The sequence below is a fragment of the Cnephaeus nilssonii genome, assembly GCF_951640355.1.
Source record: "Cnephaeus nilssonii genome assembly, chromosome: 9".
NCBI lineage: Eukaryota > Metazoa > Chordata > Mammalia > Chiroptera > Vespertilionidae > Cnephaeus > Cnephaeus nilssonii.
The window spans coordinates 69,524,116-69,551,619 of NC_137080.1; the positions used below are offsets into that span (position 1 = coordinate 69,524,116).

Below are 27,504 nucleotides of genomic sequence, written 5' to 3' on the forward strand. Positions count from 1 at the left end.
TATAAGAATAAACTGTTTCATGTACTCATAACTGGAAAATCTACTTTTATTAGGTCTTCATATATATTACAATTCATAATTTTTTATGTGATAAGAAAATACAATTTCCAAATATGCTACCTAATAGTGAAGTGCTCTCTATTAAATGTTTGAAATTCATACATAATATATCATGGAAAATGTGAATTTTGGAGACCTGATATATTGTTGTATTTCATAATATGATTGTTCATGGTATATTTTGGACCAAATCCAAGGAAATTAGCTACAATAGAACCAAAATATGTATTAAAAATTAGCTTGTACATGTAAACTGATAGCATAAATCTAAGGCACTATATTGTTAATACTTCCTCAAAAATAAAATAGTTAGAAAAGCCAAACTTTCTGATTTCAAGTTAATAGTATTTATTACATGATAATATATAAGAGACATTTATTCATATGTATATTGGCTTTGTAAATTTCAGACATGGTGTGGTTTTTCAGCAGATTTGTTAAAATACTCACCTGTGTATTTTCAACACAGTTTTATCATGTCAGGAACTTTGAATCAGTACATATAATGCATTATGTTTAGTGTATAATTAAGTATGAAATGAATAATGCAATAATAATGACTTACAGATAGCTTATCTGATGAAAATTAAAATTAGTAGTATGGGATATTTATAAACAAATAGTAATATTAATATAGTGATTGTATTTTCTGGTAAAAACAATAGAAAAATAAGGCAATATGCTTTAATAATATGTTCTAATAGATTTGAAAAAAAACAGTGCTTTTGTTTGTTTGTTTTAAATTTTAAACAAAGTTATGGTTGCTTGTTTGCTTGTTTATTTTCTTTATGGTAATAAGATCAACTCCTTGGGGTCTTATTTGGAAAATAGCTTAGTTCTTAGCTTCTTAGCCCATAAGGTTTAATATGAAAAAAGCATATTTGTTGATAATAAAACATGCTTTATTTTTTAGACACTAATCTCTGTCTTTCAGACCATTTGTTAATTCAAAGTTATCTTTTGTTGTCATATTCATTTTAAAGTAATTCATCATTTATCTACATAGAGAATGTCTATATCTGCACTGAGATTTCACTTGACTCTAGTTATTTGTTATGTTCCAATTTGCATCAATACATGAACTTGAATTGTAGTCATACACCCTTTTAAAAATATTATTATGAGTGATGTGATTCCATAGTGTCTTCATTACATACTGCATAACACTTGGTTTTAATTTGGTGTCATACATAATATCCTTTATAACATATAAAGATGCACCAACTGATAAATTTTATCTCATTAATGTATGTACAACTATACCTGCATATCAATTGATCATTTATATTAAATGAGACATTGGAAACGAGGGTGCTGGATGAAAAAAGTGAAGTAAGACAGAAGTAAAAGTCTGTCTAAAGAGCTGCCATATTTTGTGTCTCCGTTGTCTCTCCTTGAGGGCTGTCTGCGGGCTTGTTCTCCTTAGGGAACCCAGCTACATGTTCTACACAGAAGGATGGCTGCAGACATCCAGAAACCGGCTAAGTACCTCACATTACATTAAAAATGCTTTTGCCAGCCAGGATCTAAGCATTTAATGAGAGTAAGAGCAGGTACTTACACAGAGGCAGAGTGTCAGTGGAGAATACGTGGTAGGTCTCAGGGATAATGAGGAACCCAGGGATTTACAGAAGCGGCTACAAATCCCAGCTTGCTCCAGCTGCAATTCATGATGTCGCCATTTCCTTGAGACAGTTCTTTTCCATCATTAATGATAAAATAGAGACCATGCTCTGATCATGACTTTTAAAACGTTATGATGAAATGTGAAAGCTCTTTTGAACAACGGCTTAAATAGTTCAAAATCAACTTTCAGATCTCTGTGCACTTTTATATACCTTGTTGTACCAAGAGCTTTGATAAGCAGTTAACTTTTGGTTTATTAAATCTAAAACAGTCTGAGAAAAGTTAATCGATACAAAAGTAACTTCAGTAACTTCTTGACCATAGGTATTATTACTGACAAAAAAAAAAAAAAAGAAAAGAAAGAAACTAAACTGGATATTTTCATTGTTACTTTGCATCACCAAATGTTTATTATTCTTATTTGTCATTATTCTTATTTGAAATAATTTTAAGTGTTTAAGTTAAATAGAACTGAGCAATAATGTTTTTTAGAAAATATTGCAGAGAACTAGTATGTAATCAGAGTATTACATATAAGAATTCACAATTTTGGGTTAAAAGTGCCACACATTTAGATGAGTACAACATTCTTTAGAGTATTTAGTATTACCTACACTGTGATGAAAGGAATGTAATGAGTTTTCTCTCTTCTGCTGTTTCCAGTGGTTGCTGGCTTTCCATCTGCAGTCCTGGCTACAAGGGCCTGAGGTGTGAGCAGGACATTGATGACTGCATCCTGAAGGCCTATGAGCACAACTCTACCTGCAAAGATCTGCATCTCGTTAGTATCCATGAATATTATTAATATATTTTATTACGTGGTCACATAAATTAACCCTACATATATATAGTTAACTTTGGCCTCTGTGGCATGTTGGTACATATGAGTACTTATTAAGATTAGAAAACAGAAGCTCGAGCAATATTTTTGTTCACTTAATGGTAGTAAAAAAAAATGTTCCAGTCACCACTATATGCAGGTTGATGTAAATATTAGAAAACAAACTGCTCACTCTGCTCTCACAATTCTTGGTGATATTGAATTTGTGAAAAATTTCAGAAATGATTCTGAAGAGTGTTGTTGGTCTCCTAGGTACCTACTTTTACCTAACTCAAGGTATTGTACACACATACATAATATGCAAGCTTGGATTTTATTTTGCTTTCCACCTGGCGTTGTATACTTCCATCATTTTCCTCCTTCTCCTGCGTCAGGGCTGCTCCTTCAGTACATATCCATTTGTCACAGCCTTTGTCAGAAGCACGTGCCATTCGGCCTTAAACGAACTGACACAGTTGGCAAATCAATGGGATCCCCTCCGGCTGGTCATTTTTCAGAAAGGCTGACATAAAAAACATCTACTCAAGGTGGATTCACTGACTGGCTTCAGAGAATAAATGACAGACAACATAGGTGAATGCTGCGATAGTAGTATAGGCTTACCGTTTATTCCTTAGCAACAGAGCTGATTTTCACAAAAGGACTACACTAGCTGAGCTTAGGGGGAAAAATTGCTTTGAAGAACAGACTTGTTTTCACGGTCATAATTTGACCACCAGTGTACCTGTACCGACATTGTTTGTTTTTACAATGAGAGGATCATCTGTGGCAAATGGTGTCTTTCCCATAAGGAAGGCAGACAGCTAAATGAAGAATTATAACTAGTGTTTGGATGGCCATGTCCAGAAACAGGATGGTCCATCGGCTATCCAACCACCCTTGAGGTTTGTGTAGTGGCCCTGATGCTATGTCTTAATTCATGCCAGATGCTTTGTGTGAGGCGGCCGTGCTAATCTCATCCACTTGCAGGGATTCCTGTGGGAATGGGTATGGGACCGGATGCTGGTTTCTGCGTTAAGAGTGAAGTTCTTTCTGGGGAAAGCAAATAGGATGTAAGATAAAGGCAGTGACCTGTCCTAGACCTTCTAACATCTGGAATTATACCTATACTTGATGCTACCATTGTCAGACCCCAAGAATGGGAGTGAGGGGCTGCTTAATAATGAGTGACTCTGAAGGTAGCAGAGCTGAGAAGTAGAAGAAACCTGGCTCTTGATCAATTGTTGAACTGATTGAAGCTCCTCCCCCAACCCAGGTGCCTGCCCAACCTCCGGATCTGATTATGAGATCACTTATGTCCTATTTTTAAATATGGCTTGAATTAGAGTCCCTTTTACTTGCAGGTAAATCATCTAATTTCCATAATGTGATTAAACTTTATTTTAGTCAATGATTTCAGCTGTAACTTCAGCAATAATAGGAGTTTATTATAGTAGAAAGAGCTCTATACCCATAATCATAATATTCAACTTCTAGTCCTGACCTTGCCATGACTTCTCTGTGTGACATTATGCCAATCATTTGAAAAGTCAGGGACTGCAACTTTGGAAACTGTATTGTATCAAATAATAAAGCTTCCCAGTATAGCATTCTCTCATGTATACATTTTATAAATTGCCAGTAGGAAGTTATTCAGACTAGCCTTGGACTAGTATTAGTTTACAACCTTGCTTCATTGTATAACTAGAGGCGCAGTGCACGAAATCCATGCACTGGTAGGGTTCCTAGCAGCTGCCGGCTGCCGGCCAGGTACTCACTCCCTTCCCCGGCTGGCCCCACCCCCTGGTCGAACTCCCGGATGAACTCCTGGTCAAGGGGACAATTTGCATACTATGCTTTTATTATATAGGATAAGAATAAAAAAAATAAGAATTAAAAAATGGTAGAACTCATAGAAACCGAGTATAGATTGGTAGTTACCAACAGCTGGGGTTTGGGGGGATTAGGGAGATGCTGGTCAAAAGGTACAGGTCTGGGAATCTAATGTACAGTATAGTATCTATCTACACTAATAAAAGAGTAATATGCAAATTAACCATCACTCCGCTACACCCACAGTCAATCAGAGTGAACAAGATGGCGGTTAATTTGCATTCACTGAGGGAGGAAGGAGTGAAGAAAGCAGAAAGCAAGGCGGCTGCACAGGTGGGCGGTGGCGCGGCTGTGGAGCACGTGGCCATGGTGGCCTCTGAGGTGGTGGTGGCAGTGGGCGGGGCGTGGCGGGTGGTGTTCGCGGCCACGGCGGCCACGGAGGCAGTGGCGGGCAGTGTGCGCGGCGGGTCGGGGTGCTCAGAGGTGTTAGCAGCACGCGGCCACAGAGGCAGCTGTGTCAGCGGGCGCGGAGGGTCTGGAGTGCGGGGCGGGGCAAGGCATACAGCGGCAGTGGATGTGTTCCCGCGTGGCCACGGAGCCAGAGGTGGCCGTGGGCTGGGTTGGGTGGGTGGGATGGGCAGGGGGCGCCCCGCCCGTTCTGCCCGCCCCGCTCTGCCCACCACAGATAGAGAGGTGGGGGGACGGGAGAGGTGGCCGTGGAGGGAGGGAAGCCCGCCAGAAGTCTTGCAGGAATATTCCTGCAACGGGTCCCTAGTAGTTAATAATAGTCTATTGTGTACTTGAAATTTGCTAAGAGAGTAGATGTTAAATATTCTCATGACACACACAAAAAGGTAATTATGTGAGATGATGGGTATATTGATTAATCTTATTAATTATTATTTATTCAATTAAATCATTGAATAATGTATATACTAGTATATATATATATATATATATATATACATATATATATATATATATATATATATATATATATATATATCCTATCTAATAATAGAGTAAAATGTAAATTACCATCACTCCGCTACGCCCACGATTGGGCGGTGGGAGGCTGGGGGGCAGGACTCGGGGTGGCCTATCCGGCCATTGAGAGGCACGGATCCGCTGCCACTGAGGGGGGCGGGACTCCCACCCCCTGCGACTCTCAACGGCCAGATCGGCGGCCGCTGAGGGGGCTTGCGCGGACACCCAGCTGCGCCTCTCAACAGCAGGGTAGCCCCCCTCAGCGGCCATGGACCATCAAAAGCGTGGGAGCTGAGTGCCTGTCCGCTCAGGCACCCAGCTCCCCGCGATCAAAAGCAAAAGTGTGGCAGCTAGATGCCTTTCCGCTCAAGCACCAGCGATCGAAAGTGAAAGCGTGGCAGCTGGATGCCTGTTCGCTCAGACACCAGGCCTTTCAGAAGCCTCTGTCGCGCTAGAGGCTTCTGAAAGGCCTGGTGCACTAGCGGACAGGCACCCAGCTCCCCGTGATCAAAAGCAAAAGCGTGTAGGGGACCCTATACGTGCATGATTCAATCATGCACTGGGCCTCTAGTATATATATATATATATATATATATATATATGAAATCATCACTCTGAACACTTTTTCAATTATACCTCCATAAAGCTGGGGGAGAGAGAATAAAGAAACAAAGCAGAAAGCAACAGGGTTCACAATGAAATAAAATCCTCTAAATAGTATTTACCAACTAGATTGTAATATTTTGATTCAATTGATTATTGAAATTACCTAATTCTAACCATAATTCATATATCAATTAGAATACAAAATGTTATTATTGATTTGGCAATATTCTTCCAAAAGGAGATGTGATGGGAACCATAGATTGCTTAAAATGTTTTAAATGTTCAAAGGATTTGATAGCTTTAGTTAAATGTTCAAAGGATTTGATACTGTACCTGAGGCTCCAACATTACCTTGAGATTTGATGATTGACTAGGCATCAGAATACTCATGGTTAGGGTTTATTCCATTGAAAAGTTATAGATCAAAAGTAGCAAAAGGAATGGCATACATGGTGAAGCCATGGAGAAAGCAGGCGCAGGTTCAGGTTCCTTCTCCTAGGGGAGATGTGTGTGCAGCACTTTATTCTCTCAGACATGATGGGTGGCAACCCCACTGAAGTGTTGCCAATCAGGAAATTCACTTAAGCCTTGATGCCCAGGGTGTTTATCCGGGTCATTCACAAGACACAGATTTTAGCTAATCCGGCTTCAGCTCCTGCAGCCTTCCAACGGATACAACATAGTCCAAAACCCAGGTTTAAAAACAAGCTTTTCTTGTAAATCACATCATTAGCATAAACTATTTGGCACAGCCCAGGGTGTCAGGGACCAAGCACACTGTTATCAGGTGGGACGTTCCAAGGCTCAGAGGCTGTCTTCCAAAAAGCCAGTAAGAGCCCACCTTTCCTTTGGAATACGTAGGGTTTGAGCACTCAAGCCATTCTAAGTTAAGCGTTGCATCAACATCATGATAAATGTTGCATTTTTATAGAAATATAGAGTCCCGGTGCACGAAATTCGTGCACAGCAGTGGGAGGGGGGGTGTCCCTCAGCCCAGCCGGCACCCTCTCCAATCTGGGACCCCTCGAGGGGTGTCCAGCTGCCCGTTTAAACGGGCAGTTGGACATCCCTCTCACAATCCAGGACTGCTGGCTCCCAACTGCTTGCCTGCCTTCCTGATTGCCCTAACCGCTTCTGCCTGCCAGCCTGATCACCCCCTAACCACTCCCATGCCAGCCTGGTTGATGTCTAACTGCTCCCCTGCCAGCCTGTTTGCCCCCAACTTCCCTCCTCTGCCGGCCTGGTCACTCCTAACTGCCCTCCCCTGCAGGGTTGATCGCCTCCAACTGCCCTCCCTTGCAGGCCTGGTCCCTCTCAACTGCCTTCCCTTGCAGGCCTGGTGCCTCCCAACTGCTCTCCCCTGCTGGCCATCTTGTGGTGGCAATCTTTTGTCCACTTGGGGGCAGGATCTTTGACCACATGGGGGCAGCTATATTGTGTATTGCAGTGATGGTCAATCTGCATATTACTCTTTTATTACATAGTATAGAGGCCTGGTGCACTGGTGGGGGCCAGCTGGTTTCCACTGAAGGGTATCCCGGATCATGGTGGGAGTTCCCTTGGGTTGTGGGGTGGCCTGAGCGAGGGGCCTGTGGTGGTTTGCAGGCCATCCACGCCCCCTGGCAACCCAAGCGGAGGCCCTGGTATCTGGAATTTATTTACCTTCTACAATTGAAACTTTGTATCCTGGAGCAGAGCCAAGCCTCCTCCTCGCTCCGTGGCTAGCAGCCATTTCTGTTTGGATTTGTTTACCTTCTATAATTGAATCTTTGTAGCCTTGAGTGGAGGCTTAGGCCAGCCAGGGCAGGGGAAAGCTTGTATTCTTCTATCGCCTTGGAAACCCAAGCCTCCCTCCTACTTTCTCCAGGGTGTGGCCATCTTGGTTGGGTTAATTTGCATATTTGCTCTGATTGGCTGGTGGGCGTGGCTGGTGGGCATTGCTGGTGGGTGTAGCAGAGTTAGGGTCAATTTGCATATTACTCTTTTATTAGGTAGGACTAGTATATGGTACATAATTAGACAAATAATACACTCCATAATAATAAATTGAAACACAAAATCATTTCGAAGACACTAAGTCAGGCAGGAAGAAATAAAAACTGATAATTTTGAAATAAAGCAAGGCCCAATTTGAGTTTCATATTTGCTTTCTTCAACTCATTGGTAAAATATTAACCATGAAATGCTGAAGGCTTTCAAGAGGAAGAGAAAAGAAAGGCATGGGGTGTGATGTTTCTGAAAGAAAATACTTAGTAATTGTGATAAACAGAAAAATGATTTTGCTCAATCTATAAGGCACCCCCATTTGGCTATAGGAGTCAGCAGTCTGCTTTTTGTATGGGTTGCAATCTCGAAACCAATACAGGTAATATCACAGACGTGAGATTTACTTCTTTGAACTTGGTACAGTGTAGCTTTAAATGAACATTTTCACTTTTGCAGAATTTTCTTAGGAGTATATGTGGCATCATAAATGTGAGTTTAAATAAAACATCAGAAGACTTTGAAACCAGGATAAGTATTTTGTAACAGTGAGCCAGTTTTCTTCTTTTCCTTTTTTTATGGTTCAGTAAGCCTAAGAAAACAATGGGATAAAACCAGAAAAATTTTAATGCTTAGCATATAATGAGATACAATGTTAAGAATGGGTAGAATAAGATTTATTCCTCCATGTAACTACTTAGGCATATTTGAGAATAACTGTTTCTTTGTGATTATTTAAATATGTATGATCAAATTATTCTAGTATTTTCCCTCTCATTTTACTTTCATTTTCCTCTGTATCTTACATGAATAATGAATGCTTAATTTTGATAACAGCAGGAGAAACTGAAAGAGTGCCCTAGAACTAACATGTGGAAAGAACAAAGTTTTTATTCACATACAACTATGTTAAAATGTATACATGGTATATATACTAGTATACTGGAGATATAAACTTTCTCCTAACACTCAGGAGCAATAACTGAACTGAATTGATATGTTTTATAGTAAAAAAGTAAAACTGCCTTTACCTTCACCACAAGATGTCTGAAAAATCCATGTCAGTCATTTGCGTGTTGCCCATTGCCTCCCTTTGGGGTTGTACAGTAAAAGCTGGGGGTGGCTGGAGCCCGGATTATGAAGGAACAGCCCTTGCTCCGCAGTTCAGCTTGGCTGCTACGAAAATGCTTGTTGTGTCATCCCCATGCTCCTTTCAGAGACAGGTTAATCTGCCAAATGATTCTAGCCCTTTTCATACCAAAACTGGCTCCCAGGATCTTCTCTACATCCCTCCGGTTCCTGATGCTTAGCTAATTAGTGGCCAGGTCCCAATTGTCCCTTCTGCATGCCTAATTAGAAACCTGAGGTCTCTCTCTCTCTCTCTCTCTCTCTCTCTCTCTCTCTCTCTCTCTCTCTCTCTCTCAATTACTAACCCTTCATCGGTGAGGATTCAGTCCAACTGTTCTGTGTCAGAATACAAAAGCCTTCATTTGTTCCTGCTCTCTCCCGCTTCATGAAGATTTGCTTAATCTCATTTGCTGGAAATTGACACAGAGACTGACTCAGTGTCAGAATTTGGGAGCTTCGGAATTCTCAAAACACCCAGAATTGTCTAAATACTCTTTGATGGAAAAATAAAATTTCATTTTGGTAGCAAAAGAAGATGGTAATGAATTTTAGTCTCAATAATTTCTCTGTTACATAGGAACATGACAAAATGTGTCAAGCCTCAAATGTCTTAGCACTTACAAAATTTTTACTATGGCTGTGCTGTATGCAAAGATTGCTTTTAAGTCATAGGCCCTATAGAATACCATTTGAAATAGTGAACCTCAAAGAATCAATTTTTTTTCTTATTCATGTGTAACTTGGTTAGATTACATGTCTTATAAGTTTTGTTAACTAAAACAGTAGAGAGAACATTCAAGATCCTCTGGCTTTGACATGGGTTTGTTCTATGACTTATTACAAGTCACTTAACTTACTAGAAGCATAAAATGAAGAAGCAATAGAATATCCACTCAAATTCATTATCTTTGGCACTATTTTATTTAAGGATAGCTTTTCATTTTATACATAAATATACTATATTTCAAAATATACTTAAGTATTTTTTTCTTTTAGTTATCAGTTTATTTTAATAAAATGAAAGAATTGAACTCAAGTGTTCTTAACTAGGGGTTTATCTTTGAAAACACACATGCTTAAAATTCAGATTTAGTAGATGGATACCTGGGTAATTTATAACTCCTTGCAATTTTGATGTGTACTTCTATTTGAGAATCACTGAACTAGGTATCTGATGGCATTTTCTAGCTCTGAACTTGTGTGATATTGGGTAAGAAGCACAGAGGTTTCTATTTCATATGTACCGATTCTTCACAATTTATCACTTTAAAAGAGAAATAAAAGAAGGTCTGAAAAACGGAGTGATTTATCCCTTGAGTTTTTAGCAGCATATTTCATTGCATCTTCTATTTAAAGGTACTATTCTCTTTTGGATTTTCCCATCTGTTTCAGTGCTTTTGTTTTTAACACAAAGAAAATAAATCTAAGTTTTTCATTCTAATCCTTTTGTGATTGGAAGATAATAATATAGGTTTCTCCTCACTTGTAATAACTTAGTGAACTCTTACTCTTTATGTATTGACATTTGCTAATCAGAAAATCTGTGCGTGAAATTATAGATTTTCACAGAGACTGAGTATAATGGTTCATATCATTTTGAGAGTATTAAAAAATAATCAATGACTGATTGATTGTAATGATATCCCAAATGTTCAATGAAATCTTTTGATTCAACTGATTAGTTGCAACATCTTAAGCACTGAGAGTATAGCCATGAATTTAATTTTAACCTTGATGTATTAGCTAATAACAAAACCCAGTTAACAAAGACACTGTGTGAATTAGGTCAAACAAAATGATTCATTTGGTCCTGTCCATTCTAAAAAGCCTACTTTTGTCTATGTAGAATAAAATCTATCTAAATATTTTTATTACCCAGATCTCTACCTGTTGTGACACATCCTTTAAGAATTTATTGAAAATAATGTAACATTACATTTATGAAAGTGGTTCATGTTAATGGGTGTCAGTTTCCTATCCTTTCTACAATACAGTAGATTATAGATTTGTTTTCCTTATATGATCTATAACCCATGACTAATATAGAATTTTAGTTCATTCATCATATGGTTTGTTTTACATATAGTCTCAATTGTTTATTTGATCACAGTTAAATTGTCTTTCAGTAGCACCCCGTTTCTTCCCCACGGATCTTGTTTTGAATTGGTCAGCCTTGATACAAATAATCAAAAATGTTTTAATTATATGCCAAGCAAAAGTAGACAGAACCTGAGAAAAGATTTGTTGAGCCACCTGAGTAAAGAAATACATGGGCTTTAGTACTTTGACTTGTGAAATCTATTTTTGAAGCTCAGACATATTTCTCCTTTTTCTTATTCCAAGATTCATTATAGAGAAGTGAGATTTACTAGACAGTTAAATTTTGAGCTTTAAGAAATCTATGGAACAGAATTGAATTTCATAAATATTGTGTGAGAACATAACAGATTGGTGAAAGGAATTTTATTTTCAGACTCTCTAATAAAAATGGACAGTTCCCAGAAATCACCCAGCTTAAAAATTATTTAGAATTTATGGAAAACCATTTCCATTGCCAATATTAGCCAACATACACCAACAAATGGTTTATTTTCAAAGAATCATGAGACAAATGCAGCTTCAATTTGGTTCAATACAAACATTGTACTTTTAGATTATCATTTGTTTACATATATAACTACAACTAGCACTCAACTCTAGGCTTCACAATTTATTTCTGAGAATTTATTAAATAAGTTAAGTGACTTCCAATAAGTTAAGTGACTTGTAATAAGTCATAGAATAAATCTACAGTAATTTTTTTTTGCATCCTAAAAATCATTCCTTCTGCCATTTAGATAGATGCCATTTTTTATTGGTTAAGTCTATATAAGATTTTTAATGGCTATATTGTGTTCATATATTATTTTTAAGGAGATAATAAGAGAGAAACACATCTTCCTTCAGAAGAACAGGTTCACTTCCACAGTTTATTAACTAAAAAGAACAATGGTCAAGGAGAGTCAATCCTTTATCTACATCAATTAAGAATGCCATTATGTTCTAACTATGTCATCCTAACTTCCCAATCTGTCTGTGAGGAGTTTATCAATAGTGAAAAGTTTATGAAATTTTGAGTTAGGCAATGGATATATATTTGTGAACACAAACATATGTGCAAGTGTGCATGCACGTATGTATGTACATATACAGAAAAGAGAATTTGTCTATTGTCTATAGTCTTTTGCCAATCACCCTGATTTAAACAGAAATTACAAGCTTTCTAAAAATCAATTTCTGGAGTCCATGTCAATTACTTCATATTTGATCTTATAAACATTCTATAAGTATATACATATTCATTAGAGCCAACAGATAAATGATGAACAACTTTGGTTTGGAATGAGAGAGAGTGTCTTACGGCATCATCCTGATTATCACAGGGTGAAATTTTGCAGCATGCCCTTTCAAACCCAAAGGCTGCACATTCAAAAGGGGCTTTGGAGATAGACAGCTTTGCCTTCACTAGTGTTACCTCATATAAGTCACTTAATATTTCTAAGCCTCAATCAGTTAATTTTAAAAATGGACAAATTAACAGCAGCTTCTTTGCAATATTGTTATGAAGATTCAATGAGATACCACATGTAAATGCTTAACCTAGTGCCTCTCACATGTAATTAACAAATATTTACCATGTTTGCTGCTGCTGCTGCTGCTGCTGATTTAATTGTGAGAGTGAGAGAGAGAAAAGAAAGAGAGAAAGAGAGAGGAGAGAGAGAGAGTGAAGGAGATAGAGAAAGGAAATAAAGGATGAATGAATGAATGAATATCAGGTCTTTATCTATATCTCTTTAACTATTTTTAGATTTTCTCATGAGAAGAAACCTACAGAGTCTGTACTCAGGCCAAGATCCCAGAGAGTCCACAGCTGGTGATAGCTTTTGTTTTACATGATCCCAGGCTGTTGGGGCTCTTGGGACACCCTTTAAAGCTCCAAGTGAATTTGCTACATTTCAGGTGAAAGGCTCTGACAGACACAAAGCAAAACACGGCAGCCTAATCTCTTTCTCTTCAGGCATCAAGCCTTGATATGGTTAACTCCACCTAGAGCTTATTGAAACATGGGGTTTGGGGAGTGGATCTCCCCCTTGCAGGTTCTTGCCTCACAAAGTTTGAAGAATAAAATTCTAGGACTAAAAGGACTTGTTAGTAAAAGGGTGGGAATTTGTTGGAAGCAAATACAAACTCCCATTTAGGGAGGGGTTCTCCAGGGGGTCACCCACTAAGCCCCCTTTTCTAAGGTTTATAAATGCTGTAGTTCTTTGTCTCTTCATGCTCCCTTCTAATTGGACCCCTTCCCCATTTTATGATCCTGTGCTTTTTCTAACTGGTCACTCTTTTATAGCATATCAGCTTCAAAGTCCAAAACCCACGTGGTGCCCCCCTCGTTCTCTCCCCCTTATCTTGCAACATTCCTCTATCTCCGGTGAAAATGTTTCCCTCTTTCAGCATCTGTGGACATTTCTCTCTCCTCAGTGAAAGTATGTTTCCTTCTTCCCCATACTCTGTGACTTTTCTTTATCCTCTGTGAATGTATGCCTTCCTCTCCCCTTATCCTGTGTCACCTTTCTATTCTCTGTGAATGTATGCTTTGTGGCGGCTCCAAGCCCTCACCTATGCATTCCTCCCCCATGGACCCTCTTTATTCCTCAGACTCCCTAAACCTGCCTATTTTATCTCTAAAATTCCTTTCATTAACTGATTTAAATTGGCCTTCTTTGCCTTCTCAGAGCAAGAAAAACGTCCTCCCTCTAACTGCTGTGGTTAAAACACTGAGACAAAAAAAAAGTTTACCCTCCTAGTTAAAAACATCTCAAACGAAAAACTCAAAAGAGACCAATGTGATTGGCATGGATATAAGTGTGAATGAGTATAAAAACATAAATGTAACATAAATATAAGACTGCCATGTTGTTTCTGATCCTGTAAATGTTTTTTTTTGGGGGGATGGAATTTTTAAAATATATTTTTTATTGATTTCAGAGAGGAAGGGAGAGGGAGAGAGAGATAGAAACGAAACATCAATGAAGAGAGAGAATCATTGATTGGCTGCCTCCTGCATACCCCCTACCAGGGATTGAGCCTGAATCCCAGGAATGTGCCCTGACCTGGAATGAAACCATGACCTTTGGGTTCATAGATCTATGCTCAACCACTGAGCCACCCAACTGGGCTGATCCTGTACATTTTTTAAATGTGTACATTCAAGAGTTACTTTTTGTCAGAAAATGTGGATCCCAATTTTTTTCTGTGGTGTTGTGGGCCTTCCAGGACTTCTTTTTGTAGTTCACTGGCACATTATAGAAGATGTATTTTACAAAAAGGAAAAGAAGATTCATAGAAGTGAAGCAGGTTTCTTATGGTTATACAGTAATACATACAGATATAGCAGCCTTAAGACAGATCTGAAGACCACATGCTTCTCTTGAAATTCTTTTCTGACCTTGCTGTGCCTCTGAAAATATCAGAGTTTGAGTTCAGTTGCCCACAGGACTTGAGAACCTGGGGAGGAGGAGAATCCCACAAGTAAATCAGTATTTCAGAGACTCCATAATACATCACAATCACCTGTGTCATTTCTAAAAACACATACCTCCTGGGGATTCTGATTTAGTAAGTAGGGAGTGAGGGTTGAGTCTCCCTATTTTTAAAAGACTCCACAGAAGACTCACATGCAGAAGCATAATGCACAAATACTAGGCTATCCACACTCTCTGGAGGCTGTCTGGAGAAGGTCATGGGCATGGTGTAAGTTCATGTTTGAAAGCCTTCTGTATGGAACCCTGAGTGTGCAGCCAGTGTAATCTAAATTGGAAACTCGCACTGGGGGTAATGGGAGGACAGGTTGATTCAGGGAATAGGTGATCTGATGCCGCCACAGAAACTAAAATTTAAGCATCGGCTTCTCATCTCTCATCTGCAGAATAACTGGAGCTTAGGAGAGTTTATAGCTAGAATTATAAAACATAAATTTAGGATACAGACTGATAAGATGCTAAACGTTTCTTTCTCAAGTGGGAATTTTTTATTCTTTTTATGAAAAAAGTGCTATCCTAAGCTAGTTTTGTGATCACTTCCAGAAGAGCTAGTCATCAAGGATATATGGCTATTTCTGAAGGCATTGTTTCAGAAAGAGCAGGGTGATCCCTTAAGGGACATTGCGGAGGACTGATTTGAAAGGCTATTGAACAAAATGGGGCCTTGGGGATTTTTTTCCAGAATATGCAACTTTAACTAAATTACTTTGTGATGCTTGCAGAATAGTTGGAATTTAATATGCCAACCTCTTGCTAGACAGCTGAAATTTTTCTTCAAAAATTTGGGTAGAGCTTCATGTATAAATTATATAAAAGGTAAACTGGAACCTTAATGCTGCAAGCAGCCTGGCCTATGCTGCGGACTATTATTCAGTAGGTCTTGCTAAAGCTTAGTAGAGAACCAGAGCTGCAGAGGGAATGCTGGCTAGGAAAGATGCAGTTATTTCCTTAGTGGAAATGCAGTGAGAGAAACTTACAGCATCTAGGTACAATTGCACCGGACTGAAGAGGTGAAGGAATTCAGGATGTTAGTCCCTAGGCTTGTAAGCAGGTTACTAGAGCCTAGTTGACTTCTGATCTAGACATGCAGTATGGAAAATAATTTAAAATCTTATAAACTCAGCAGCTTTCCTCTTTGGTAGGATACTCACCCTAGCCAAGTCATTTAATGAGAAGCTATTGACTACAGTAACTGGAAGAGCTATAGCAAAAGCTGGGGATGCAAACTACTTTAGAACTTGGATCAATTTGTCCAACTGCTGAATGCAGATTGTGGGACTAGAAAAGGGCTTTGTTTTCTCTCCCTGTAATTGTGGTTCAATGCACTCTAGACATTGGTATGATATTTGCATTTGGTCAGTGAGAGATGGGCAGAATCAGAAACAGCCAGTTTATGAAACATAAAAAGCACTGATGGAATGGGTGGACTCCAGCAACATACGCACTCAGAGAAAGATGAGAGTTGTTTGTGGTATCATGAGGTAAGAGGCGTCTAAGAGGGAATTTTCAGATATGCATTGCAGATTGGTAATTGCTGTCTCACAAGTCTCAGAACAGATATTTATTGCCTTGATACAGATTTTAGAAGTCCAATTTTCATCCTTCAGATGAATAGAGTATATCAAGTGAATGACTTCAACCCAGAAATTACCCAAGGTGACAATATAATAATGTATTTATACAAATTAAAGCTTCAATGCCAAAACTATTTAGTGAAGATGTGTACTCATTGAATAATTTAAATTTTAAATTAAAAACTATCAAAATTTGACATTTAATATGTTTTATTAAATGTGCTGTATATGTGTGTGTGTATATGTACATATATATATATATACAAAAATGAATGATTTTTATAATTGGAAAAGGCCATAAATACATTTAATAATTAAAAATTTATCCCAAATTTTCAATTTTAAGAAGAACTCAATATAACAAGAAAAAAAAAGAGAAAAAATAATTCCCCCATAGCCTCTTGTGCATTATTGGGAACCGTTATACTACACTGATTAAAAAAAAATTCCAAAGCTTTGAAACCTTATTTTAAGGACATGAACCACTGGTCACTTCTCCCAAGTGATACCAACTACCACACGTAAAATAAAACTGCCTTTACCTTCACCACAAGATGTCTGAAAAATCCATGTCAGTCATTTGCGTGTTGCCCATTGCCTCCCTTTGGGGTTGTACAGTAAAAGCTGGGGGTGGCTGGAGCCCGGATTATGAGGGAACAGCCCTTGCTCCGCAGTTCAGCTTGGCTGCTACGAAAATGCTTGTTGTGTCATCCCCATGCTCCTTTCAGAGTCAGGTTAATCTGCCAAATGATTCCAGCCCTTTTCATACCAAAACTGGCTCCCAGGATCTTCTCTACATCCCTCCGGTTCCTGATGCTTAGCTAATTAGTGGCCAGGTCCCAATTGTCCCTTCTGCATGCCTAATTAGAAACCTGAGGTTTCTCTCTCTCTCTCTCTCTCTCTCTCTCTCTCTCTCTCTCTCTCTCTCTCTCTCTCTCTCTCTCTCTCTCTCTCTCTTGATTACTAACCCTTCATCAGTGAGGATTCAGTCCAACTGTTCTGTGTCAGAATACAAAAGCCTTCATTTGTTCCTGCTCTCTCCCGCTTCATGAAGATTTGTTTAATCTCATTTGCTGGAAATTGACACAGAGACTGACTCAGTGTCAGAATTTGGGAGCTTCGGAATTCTCAAAACACCCAGAATTGTCTAAATACTCTTTGATGGAAAAATAAAATTTGCTGACCCAACTAGCTTTAATCAATAGATTTCTGTTGTCTGTGCTCCCAGTTTTCCTTTGATCCTGTGTGTGATTAATTGAAGCAAATGTATCTGCAGTCACACTAAACTTTTGATGTCGTTTTTTGTATGTTTCGGCATTTGAAGGCAAATAAACATACTTTTAAAATAAATGTTAACTAAACCTAAAACAAAATTTAAAATTGATACTAAAATTTCCAAAATAATATAATGTGAAGATGCATTTTCAGTTTATTTCATAGTGTCTGGGTGTAAGTTGCTGCTTAGTATTGTCTTTGAGAAAAAAGGAACCAAATAAATAAAGGCCTTAACTCATACAATTAAAAATTCAAAACTAAACTATAATTAATGTCATTCTGATTTCTGTATACATATCTACACATTGCAGGGATCACCATGAAATATTAGTAAATTAAAAAATATATTTACAGAGGACAACCTTTACAATACGCATTTTAAAGAGTCTTCCTATAGTTTAAGGAAGAGCCTAGTTAAGATTATTTTAATAAAGTGAATTTATTTTGTACTGCATTCCCACTTTCCTTTCTGTGAGTGATGGATTTATGGGTATATAATACATTGATGTAATGTAGAAGATGTTATGTGTTATATGCAATGTGTATAAATTTTCTTGGATATATGATAAGAACTTTAAAAGAAAGAGCAAAGGAAATGAGGAGAGAATCTTGAATGGGTCTGCAATTGCCTTATAAAGACTCTTTATTTATTTGTATTTTATATTACTAAATTTTTTTTGTTTGTTACTTTGTTTTTATCATAGTGGATATTATGCTATGCCTTAAGCCCGGCTGGTGTGCTCAGGGGTTGAGCATAGACCTATGAACCAGGAGGTCATGGTTTTTTTCCTGGTCAGGCCACATGCCCAGATTGCCAGCTCAGCCCCCAATAGGAGGCATGCAGAAGGCAGCCCATCTATGATTTTCTCTCATTATTTATATTTCTATCTCCCTCTCCCTTCCTCTATGAAATCAATTTTAAAAATATTAATAAAAGAAAGATATGCCTTAATTCCATTGTGGGTAGAAATTTAGACTGGCAAGACTCTATTTGCCTGAATCTTGGAAAATATATTAGCAAATTAGAAAAAGATATCTGGTATTGATTGAGTCTCTCATAGAGTGATGACAAATTAAAAACTTTGTATTTATAAAAAGAGAGATGATATGGATATAGACAGCTGTGATATAGAACATGGGAAATGTAATAAGCAGGAAAAACTGAGGACATGCTCTGGACAAGTGGGCAGAACAGGGATATGACCAAGCCAGTTAGGTCAGATTTCCACCTTTAGTTTTTATCTAAGTTCTCTCAACCAATTTTTAAAAATACTTGCTCTGCACTTGATCTAGAATATAAATTCAGTCTAAGGGTGTCAGATACTTCAAATAAGAATACAAGTATTGCATGGCAAATGCTTACACTAAAAAATATAATGTGTGTCTGGTAGTTTAACAACCAAACACAATCTAATTTTAGAGAAATTTATGTATCAATCATCATGAAAGGAAAAAATATATTTCAAGTAAATTCTTCTAGAACTGCCTAGATGATGGAGGGAGCAAAGATAATGAGGATAAGAATAAAACAGGGGGAGCATCTCTCCCATCCTCCAGGCTGTCAGTTTAATCAAACTAATAGGACCAGTGCCTGAGGTGCTTACTGACAGGCTTAATTAGTCAGAACCACAAATAACTTGTTACTTCTTGTTGTTCATGTAATTAACGGTAGATCGAAGAGTAGAAATTCTAGCCTCAAGCAAACTTATAACATTTATATAGTTAAGTCCTTTTCACAGGCTCCTGTCACATTTTTGACAAAGGTTGTCTTAGTGGACATCTGCTTTTGCTCTCAGTGATGACCTGTGATTGCATCAGATCAATTGCCACCTACTAGATCAATTTATATAAGTTCTGTCCTGCATATTCATAAAGCAAGATAATTCTTGTCACATATACGTGAAAGACGGCACCAGAAAATTAATAAGTGTAATGTCAATGGAGGACCCACTATCTACTTTTTAAAAAAAATCTTATACGTTATAAAACCCATGAATTTTAAAATATATATTTCACGTATTAATTTTTTGGCTGTTAAAGGGAGGACCTCAAAATTTCTTGAAAACCTGAAGTTTTCAGTTGCTAGAAAATAAATGTTTTTCTGTTACCAGAAACTCTTTTTGCTACAATAAGAGAGTTAGACTGGATGAGAATAAAATCTGATTGAATCAGAAAAAGTCAAACAGAAAAATAGATCCTGGGCGCTATAAGAAGCAAATGTAGTTCAGATTTCTGAACTGTGCAGATCATCTTATAAATCCATTGTAAATGAGTTTATAACAAAGCATATTCATTTTCAAGTTAAAATCATGACTCTTCTGACAGTGTTAGCTAAATATTATTTTATGTTTTCAAATTTCATTGTCTTTTTTTTTGTATATTAAAATTGATTACTACATAGAGTGCTGAGCTATCTTACTACCAAAACAACATAACCAGAATAGCCTGCTTCACAACATTGTTGTGAAAAATATTCTCACATATCTCATATCTTTGAGTTTTATATTGATAGTCCAACAACCTATCTACTCAGAAAGTAAGTTGTTTAGTAGGATTATAAGTCCAGAGTGATGCCATCTCTCCCTCTACATGATTGGAAAAATAAAGAACAAGAATGACTTACTGGAGGCCCAGGGAATGAATATGGCCTCAAATGCCTTTAACATTTGTTTCCCATTAGTTGGTCTCTAATAATTTATGTTTGAATTATCTTTTAGAATTTAATTTCAGGATAATTTCATGTAAGAATCAAAATGTTCATCTTCTTTTAAATAATCAGGATATGTGGTAAATCCAGGCCAGATTGTAACATAAAAAAAATCCTGAAGTTGGTAGACTCTACATGCTGTAGACATAGCTATATGTTGCTGCTTTCTCAGTTGTCTAAGTACTAAGGTCCTCTACCTTGTGTCTAATATGCTGCTGGGTAAACGTGACAAAGTAATGAGAGCTTGTCTCATCTAGTCCCACACAGTGAGAAATTATCCCAAACAGTTTTAAATTTAGAAAAAATAACCAAGATCTGGTGAAAAACAGTAACCTCATTATCACAGAATAGCAAGCACAAGGGAAAGAAAAAATGGAGGAATTAAGTGTGCTTCATAGTCCCATTAGAATAACTTTTAAATAATGATTTAAAACTTGTGGACACCAATTTTGTGTGTTTATGTGTTTTTAATTTTTATCCTTTTTAATGTTAGAACGGTCATATCTGTGACCTTCTACAGTACAATTTCTGTGTGAGAGAATGCTGATGAAGCCCCAAAGGAGTGAGTGTGTGTGGAGAGCGGCTACAGGGTTTGGACAGGTTCAAGCCTCAGACTAATGAGAGGGCACGGTCCTTGCGTGGCAAAGCCACATGCAGGTCCCAGCTTGGAGGGCAAAGCCCTCCTAGCAAATTATAGCCAAAGGCTATAGTTGTAAGCTTGACCTTATGGTCTGAACCTGTGGTCCCACATGGCTAAGTGATATAGGCTGTGGGAGGTGCAGCAAGTAAACAAAGCTTGACCGGGTGCATGTAATCAAGTAGATTCAAAACCCACAAGAACCATGCCCTTATTTTGTCTCGTGGAATCTGGCTATAAAATAAAGACTCAGCTTGCAGGCAGGCCATGGCACTGCCTCTCCATCAGAGAGGGCAGCGTCCCACCAGCCCCAGCTTTCTTCTCTTGTCTGTTTTTTTCTAAATCCTTCACCGCCCCACCTCAGGCTCACCGAATCTGGCCGTGCTGGCGCGGCACAAGTATGTATATGTTTTATCTATTTATTCTGACATGGATAGCTCATATGCTTTCTCATTTCTTATAGTCACACTCAAATATAAGTAGATTAATTGTCACAATGCAGTTATCTATCTTTTTCAACGTTTTCACTATACAAAAAGTGCACTCTACTGAGACAAATTAAATTAATTAAGTCCTCTTACTTCATATTATACTTTATTCTGTTTAGGCAGCATAACAATTCCGTTGACATTTTACTCATGGATGACCTCTTTTAAAGTTAATTCCTATTCAGTTGGATTCTGTAAGTAAATCAAAGATGAAGTATAATATGAACAATTTATCTTTTTAAAGAGCCAGATTATCAATGTGAAGGAAAAATAATACTGACATGAAGTTCATAATGTTATAAAATAAGAAGCATTTAATCTATGATATCTATTTATTTAATAGATTTATGCTAGACATCCATTTCCCTGGCAATGCTAAATGTCATAATTTTTAAAAAGATTTCCCAAATAAATGTAGATCTTGTTACTGCAGAGCTGAAACAGGATTCTGTGTAAGTCACATACAAAAAGAATATTATTAATAATTGTGTCTGGTGGTTTGGCCAAAAAGTTGCTAATTTATTAAGTATAAATGCTACCCAACAAAATGATTGGAAAGGACAATTACTGCTGCTGACTTGGTCCTCTTCCTCTTCTCTGTTTTCCTTGCTTTTGCTGTAAGTACTATTGTGGCCTGATATTGCTGAAATCCATAGTTGCCTGGTTTAAAAGGTATGTATGTATGTATGTATGTATGTATGTATGTATTTATTTTTCTCTTTGTGTGTGTGTGTGACACTGCTACTGGTAACACTGACCACAGCTCTGGCAAGGCTCCTCTCCTCCTTCAGTCACCCACAATTCCCTCTTTGCTCCATTATACCTCCTATCATTCTCTTCCAGCCTGAAGCCAAAAAGGAAACCCTTTTGAGAGAATCTCTTTAAAATGGCCTGCAATATTTCTTCCATTTCTTTGGATTCCACTATTATTGAGGCAGTATAATAAAGAGATTCAGATCTTGGGTCTGAAGCTGTATTCAAATTGTTTCTCAACCATGTATAAATTCTGTAAGTTTGGGCTAAGTATGTCATTTTTCTGTGCTTCAGTTTCCTGGGCAATATGAGTAAGTATATAGACACTGGAGGCCCAGTACACACATTTGTGCACAGGTGGAGTCCAGCCAGCGTGATCGGGGTCGGGCCAGTGGGGGATAGGAGGGACGTGGGAGGTTGGCCAGCCTGCCCCACCCCCAATCAGGGTTGGGGGGGGGCGATCGGGGCTGGGCCGGCTGAGGGGAGGAGTCACGGGAGGTTGGGGGTGCCCATCAGGGCCCCAATCAGGCCGGTTGGCCGCCGCAGTGGGAGTCATAGCGACCAGTATTTCTGGTTGTTCTGGTCATTCCTGTATTCCAGTCACTTGACTTTTATATATATATAGATTGTAATGGAAGGTATTGATATTTTGTGATGTGATCAGGAAAAGTTAAAGAGTGATATGTAAGTAAAGATCTGAAAAAAAGTGAGAGAGTGTTACACCTGAGTATCTGTGGGAAAGTGGTCACGTTGAAGGAAAGAGCATGTGTCAAATGTTGGAGTGTGTTTGGACTGGCAATCAAAAGAAATGGAGGTGAGTGTGGCTAGAATGCAAAATATGGTCAAGAAGGGATGAGTTCAGAAAGACGGTAGAGAAGTGAATATTTATGATTGGCTATTATAAATACTTTGTGTTTGACTATGAGAGAGGATGTCAATGAAGGACTTTGAATTGAATAGAAGTGTAACAAAATCTGACTAAAGTTTTATCTTTTCCTGGGGTTTAGTTCTTCCTTTGCTCTACCACACTGCCTTCTAATTCATTTTCACTGTCCTCATTTTTCTCCATGCAAGCTTCTTTAGCATCAGGGTCATTAACTATTCATCTTTGAATCTACAAATTCTAGGAAACGACCTGGGTTAAAATAAGTGCTCAGTAATTATTTGCTGAAGAAATGTAATTGCAAAAGGGAAAATAATTCACTCCTGAATTAGTCAGCTGAGTGTAGCAGAAAGGGCCATGTTCTGAGATTCAGAGATGTTTTCTTTGTTTTTTACTGGTTTTGTTTTTCCTCAGAAATATGAGCTTTGTGACTTTAGGACAGTTTTGTAATTATTGACTCATTCATCAAACCTTTCTGACTTAGTTCTATGAACAAAGGAGGGCATCTCCTAAATTATCTGGCTCTTGGTTTTTCTGTTTTTGTTTTGTTTGTTTTTTTACAATGAGAACTGGATTGACCTATAAAGTCCTATTGGCTTTTAAGATATCAAGTTCTAAATTAAGGGTATTGTGACGCTCAAGTAATTTTTGGTTTAACTCGCTCAAATAGACCATTTCCCAGGAATGTTTTAATGAAATTGAAGACTAGACACTAGATCCAAGTTAGCAAAGTTTTAGGCGTATTGAGAAGTCATAAATTTTATAAAACTTTAAAATGCTTCCTCCCATTCAGTTGGACATGGCTAATAATCTTGCATCTATTTTCCCCTTGATATTTTTATATTGTCTAATTCATAAAAGTTAACAAAGCATATTGTACATATAAACCTATGTCTCTTTTTAATATAAAAGAAATTAGGACATATTAAAATATATGCATTAATGAAGCTGCATAAAAGCAACCCTACTAGATACCATCAGACATCTTGTAATATGAATTCAGCTACTAATTATTAAAATATGCATTAAATATTCATGTGCCATTAATAATGTATCATAAAATACATTATATAAAGGAATGTATGATATATTTATTATGACATTCAGGAGAATTATCTTGAGGCTACAGACTAATTTAAAATATCATCATACACACATTCTGGGCCATTTCATGAAAACAGCCATATATTTTATTTATGAGCTAGCTTTTACTTGGCCCCTCTGAAAATTTCCTACTATTTTTAGTGCCTCGAGGGAATAAGGTGGGATTTAAACTAAGATCATTTCTCCATAGTCATTGCACATTATTGTAGCATGTTAAAATTATAGTAAAATTTAGCATTGCCATATTTGGTATAGAGGGAAAAAATAAGCTTACAGCATCCTATATAATAAAGCTGTAGTATGCAAATGGTCATTACGCCGTGAAGCATAACGACCGACTGCGTAACGACCAGATCACAAATCAGCAGGAGGGTGGGGTAGCGAGCTACAAGCAGGCTGTGGAGAGCTATAGGAAGGGGCAGGGTAGCAAGTTATGAAGGGGGGCTGGAGGGAAGGGAGGGTAAGGGAAGCTACAGGAGGGTGGGGCAGTGGGCAGAGAGCTACTGGAGGGCGGCAGCGAGCTACTGGCGCACGGATTTGTGCGCAGAGCTACTAGTATCATCTATATTTCTCATTCCAGAATAAAACGTCTCCCTGTTATTTTTTAAAATTTCAGTAATGGAAAATGTATCATTTATTTTACTTAGAGAATTGTCTACAATACGCAATCACCTTGGACAAAAGGGTTTGGTGGTGTCCATGAAGACTCTGTGGCTCTTACTATGATGCCATGTCACAGTAATGCTCACAATGTTGTTGACTTCATCTATTGAAAATAATTTGTTATGGCCCAAGACATGGCCACTTTAGGAAATTTCAAAATTGTAATTAATCCATGCTCATGAGTTAATCTAGGATATTGTATATCTTTTAAAATAGTCTTTAGTATTCTGGTGATTATATTGCTTAAACATACTTATACAGTGTTACATAACAAAAGGAGTCCTTCATTTTGTATATATTAACAATAACAATTTGCTCAACACTTTGACCTTGGTCTTCATGAACTAACAATTTTCCTCATCATCCTTAATGTATCTTACTCCATTGCAGGTATAATTGGGTGCCCAGCACCTACCTATCAACAACTGATCTTTGCTTTCACTCTTTTAAAACCCTGCAAAGGGTTTAAAACCCTGCCAAGTCAGATGCTTCCAGGGTATGTTCTATGATCTAGCTGTTCTTGGAAACCTTGAAAAGCTCCCAACTGTAGCTAATGTCCATTTTTAAGCTCCTTCCACATAATCAAATAGTTTTTCATCATTTTCTGATTTCTTTGTCTCACCTCCAATATGTATTCTTATATATTTATATACATATATGTACATGTATGTAAACATATGTAAATATTTGTAGCATGTCTATCTCAATTGTGGGAAATATACTGCTTTTAATTTTATTTCTATTATTTTATTTATTGATAAGATCATAATATCCTATAAGGCAAAATGTGGTCCCTCAATCAGCTGCATTAACAGCACTTGGGAACTTTGTAGAAATGCAAATTCTTAGGCCCCATCTCAGAACTATTGAATCAAAAGCTCTAGAGTGCGGCCCAAATACCTTAATAAGCTGTCCACATGATTCCAATAGCACTAACGTTTGAGAATCACAGCCATTAGGCTTTTGTGTGATCTAGAAGAAATTTTGAATTTCTTTTTGCAGCTGCACTGGGGTTGGCTTTGATTTCTCCTTTTGCATATGCCCTGATTCAAATTTGCTTTCCTTCACCATAGTAATGTTCTCACCTCTAACATCACTGTGAGATTCTTTGCTACCTGGATTCTTTGCTACCAGATATTCTCAACAGTGAATGTTCTTCACTATTCTATACAGCCAGTCAAGATGTAGGTGCTTTCCTAGGACCTTATATTAACTCTAGTGCAACAGCTTTCAATCTTCCCCAGGCAAGGCTCAGAGAGAGATTTCTTCTTTATGCACTAAAAGGCAAAGAAAACTGGTACAAATACAATGTATCTGCCAATGATATTTAATCCATTAGTTTTCATCAGGAAGGTCATCATGATTTCTCTTCTTTTCCACAGAAAATAGTCACCCAGCTATCTACCTACATCAGTCCTGCCAAGTTCACCACAATTTTGGGATTGTGCTATTAATTAATATACTAACATAGCTTTATGGACATATGTAAGGATATTTATTTCCATCTCATTTTAATTTCACATTGGCTATTTCATATAATTATTGAAACACATTGGTGACAGAATCATAGCTCTCTTTTGTCTCCACGTGAATGAAGATGGCTTTCATAATGTATAATAAATACTAGTTGCCAAAGATGGTTCTACTAAAAATAGGGCTTTGCATTATAAAATACTCCAATACTATAAAATTATAAGCCATGCCACTCTGAGCATGCCTCATTTTATATTCATCGCATACTGATTTTTAAAACCCTGCCAAGAAATGTCCCCAAAAAAGCAGCTGTTCATTATAACTGAACATGTCCAATTTGACAGCTTCTTGCATCATAACAAGTTCTTAGTTCTTTTTCTTTACATTTAAAATGCATGTGTATCTCTATAATTAATTTATTTCATAAGTATAAAGATAGCAAATATTATTTTCAATTTGAGTAATTTATTTTAAAATATCATTTGAACTGGCCTCTTTTTTGTGGTGCCTCTGAGTCGGTCAGCTGCTTCAGGAAAAAGCTGAACATCTCTCCCAGTCCCAGGCTGTCAGAAACTCATTGAAGTGGATGATGAACACAAACTTCGTACCTTTTATGAGAAGCGTATGGCCACAGAAGTTGCTCCTGATCCTCTGGGTGAAGAGTGGAAGGGTTATGTGGTTCAAATCAGTGGTGAAGATGAAAAACAAGGTTTCCTCATGAAGCTGGGTGGGTTGACCCATGGCCATGTCTGCCTGCTGCTGAGTAAGGGTCATTCCTGTTATAGACCAAGGAGAACTAGAGAGAGAAAGTGCAAATCTGTTCGCGGGGTTGCATTGCGGATGCCAATCTCAGTGTTCTCAACTTGGTCATTGTAAAAGAAGGGGAGAAAGATTTTCCCGTTTTCACTGATACCACTGTGCCTCATCACCTGGGGCCCAAAAGAGCTAGCAGATTCCACAAACTTTCACTCTCTCTAAAGAAGATGATGTCTGCCAATACGTTGTGAGAAAACCCTAAACAAAGAAACTAAGAAACCTCGTACCAAAGCACTCAAGATTCAGAGTCTTGTTACTCCATGCATCCTGCCACACAAACACTGGTGTATTGCTCTGAAGAAACAACATACTAAGAAAAGTAAAGAAGAGGCTGCAGAGTATGCTAAACTTTTGGCTAAGAGAAGGAAGGAGGCCAAAGAAAAATGCCAGGAACAGATTGCCAAGAGACATAGGCTGTCCTCTGAGAGTTTTTACATCTACATCTGAGTCCAGTCAAAAATGAGATTTTCTAAGAGTAACAAATAAATAAGAACAAATATAAAAATATA

At 37.7% G+C, this 27,504-nt stretch overlaps 1 protein-coding gene and 1 pseudogene across 2 annotated transcripts in view; both read left to right on the plus strand.

The window, feature by feature from the left end:
- EYS (eyes shut homolog) overlaps positions 1 to 27,504 on the plus strand; it is a gene marked incomplete at its 5' end in the record, with an annotated part of 1,363,978 nt that overhangs the window by 333,106 nt on the left and 1,003,368 nt on the right. Inside the window, 2 exon segments of the mRNA XM_079781621.1 lie at positions 2,350 to 2,361; positions 2,364 to 2,467. Coding sequence (XP_079637747.1) covers positions 2,350 to 2,361; positions 2,364 to 2,467 — 116 coding nt within the window.
- LOC307104832 (small ribosomal subunit protein eS6-like) lies at positions 26,680 to 27,458 on the plus strand (annotated as a pseudogene). Its single transcript has one exon. The product of its transcript is annotated as a small ribosomal subunit protein eS6-like (transcript).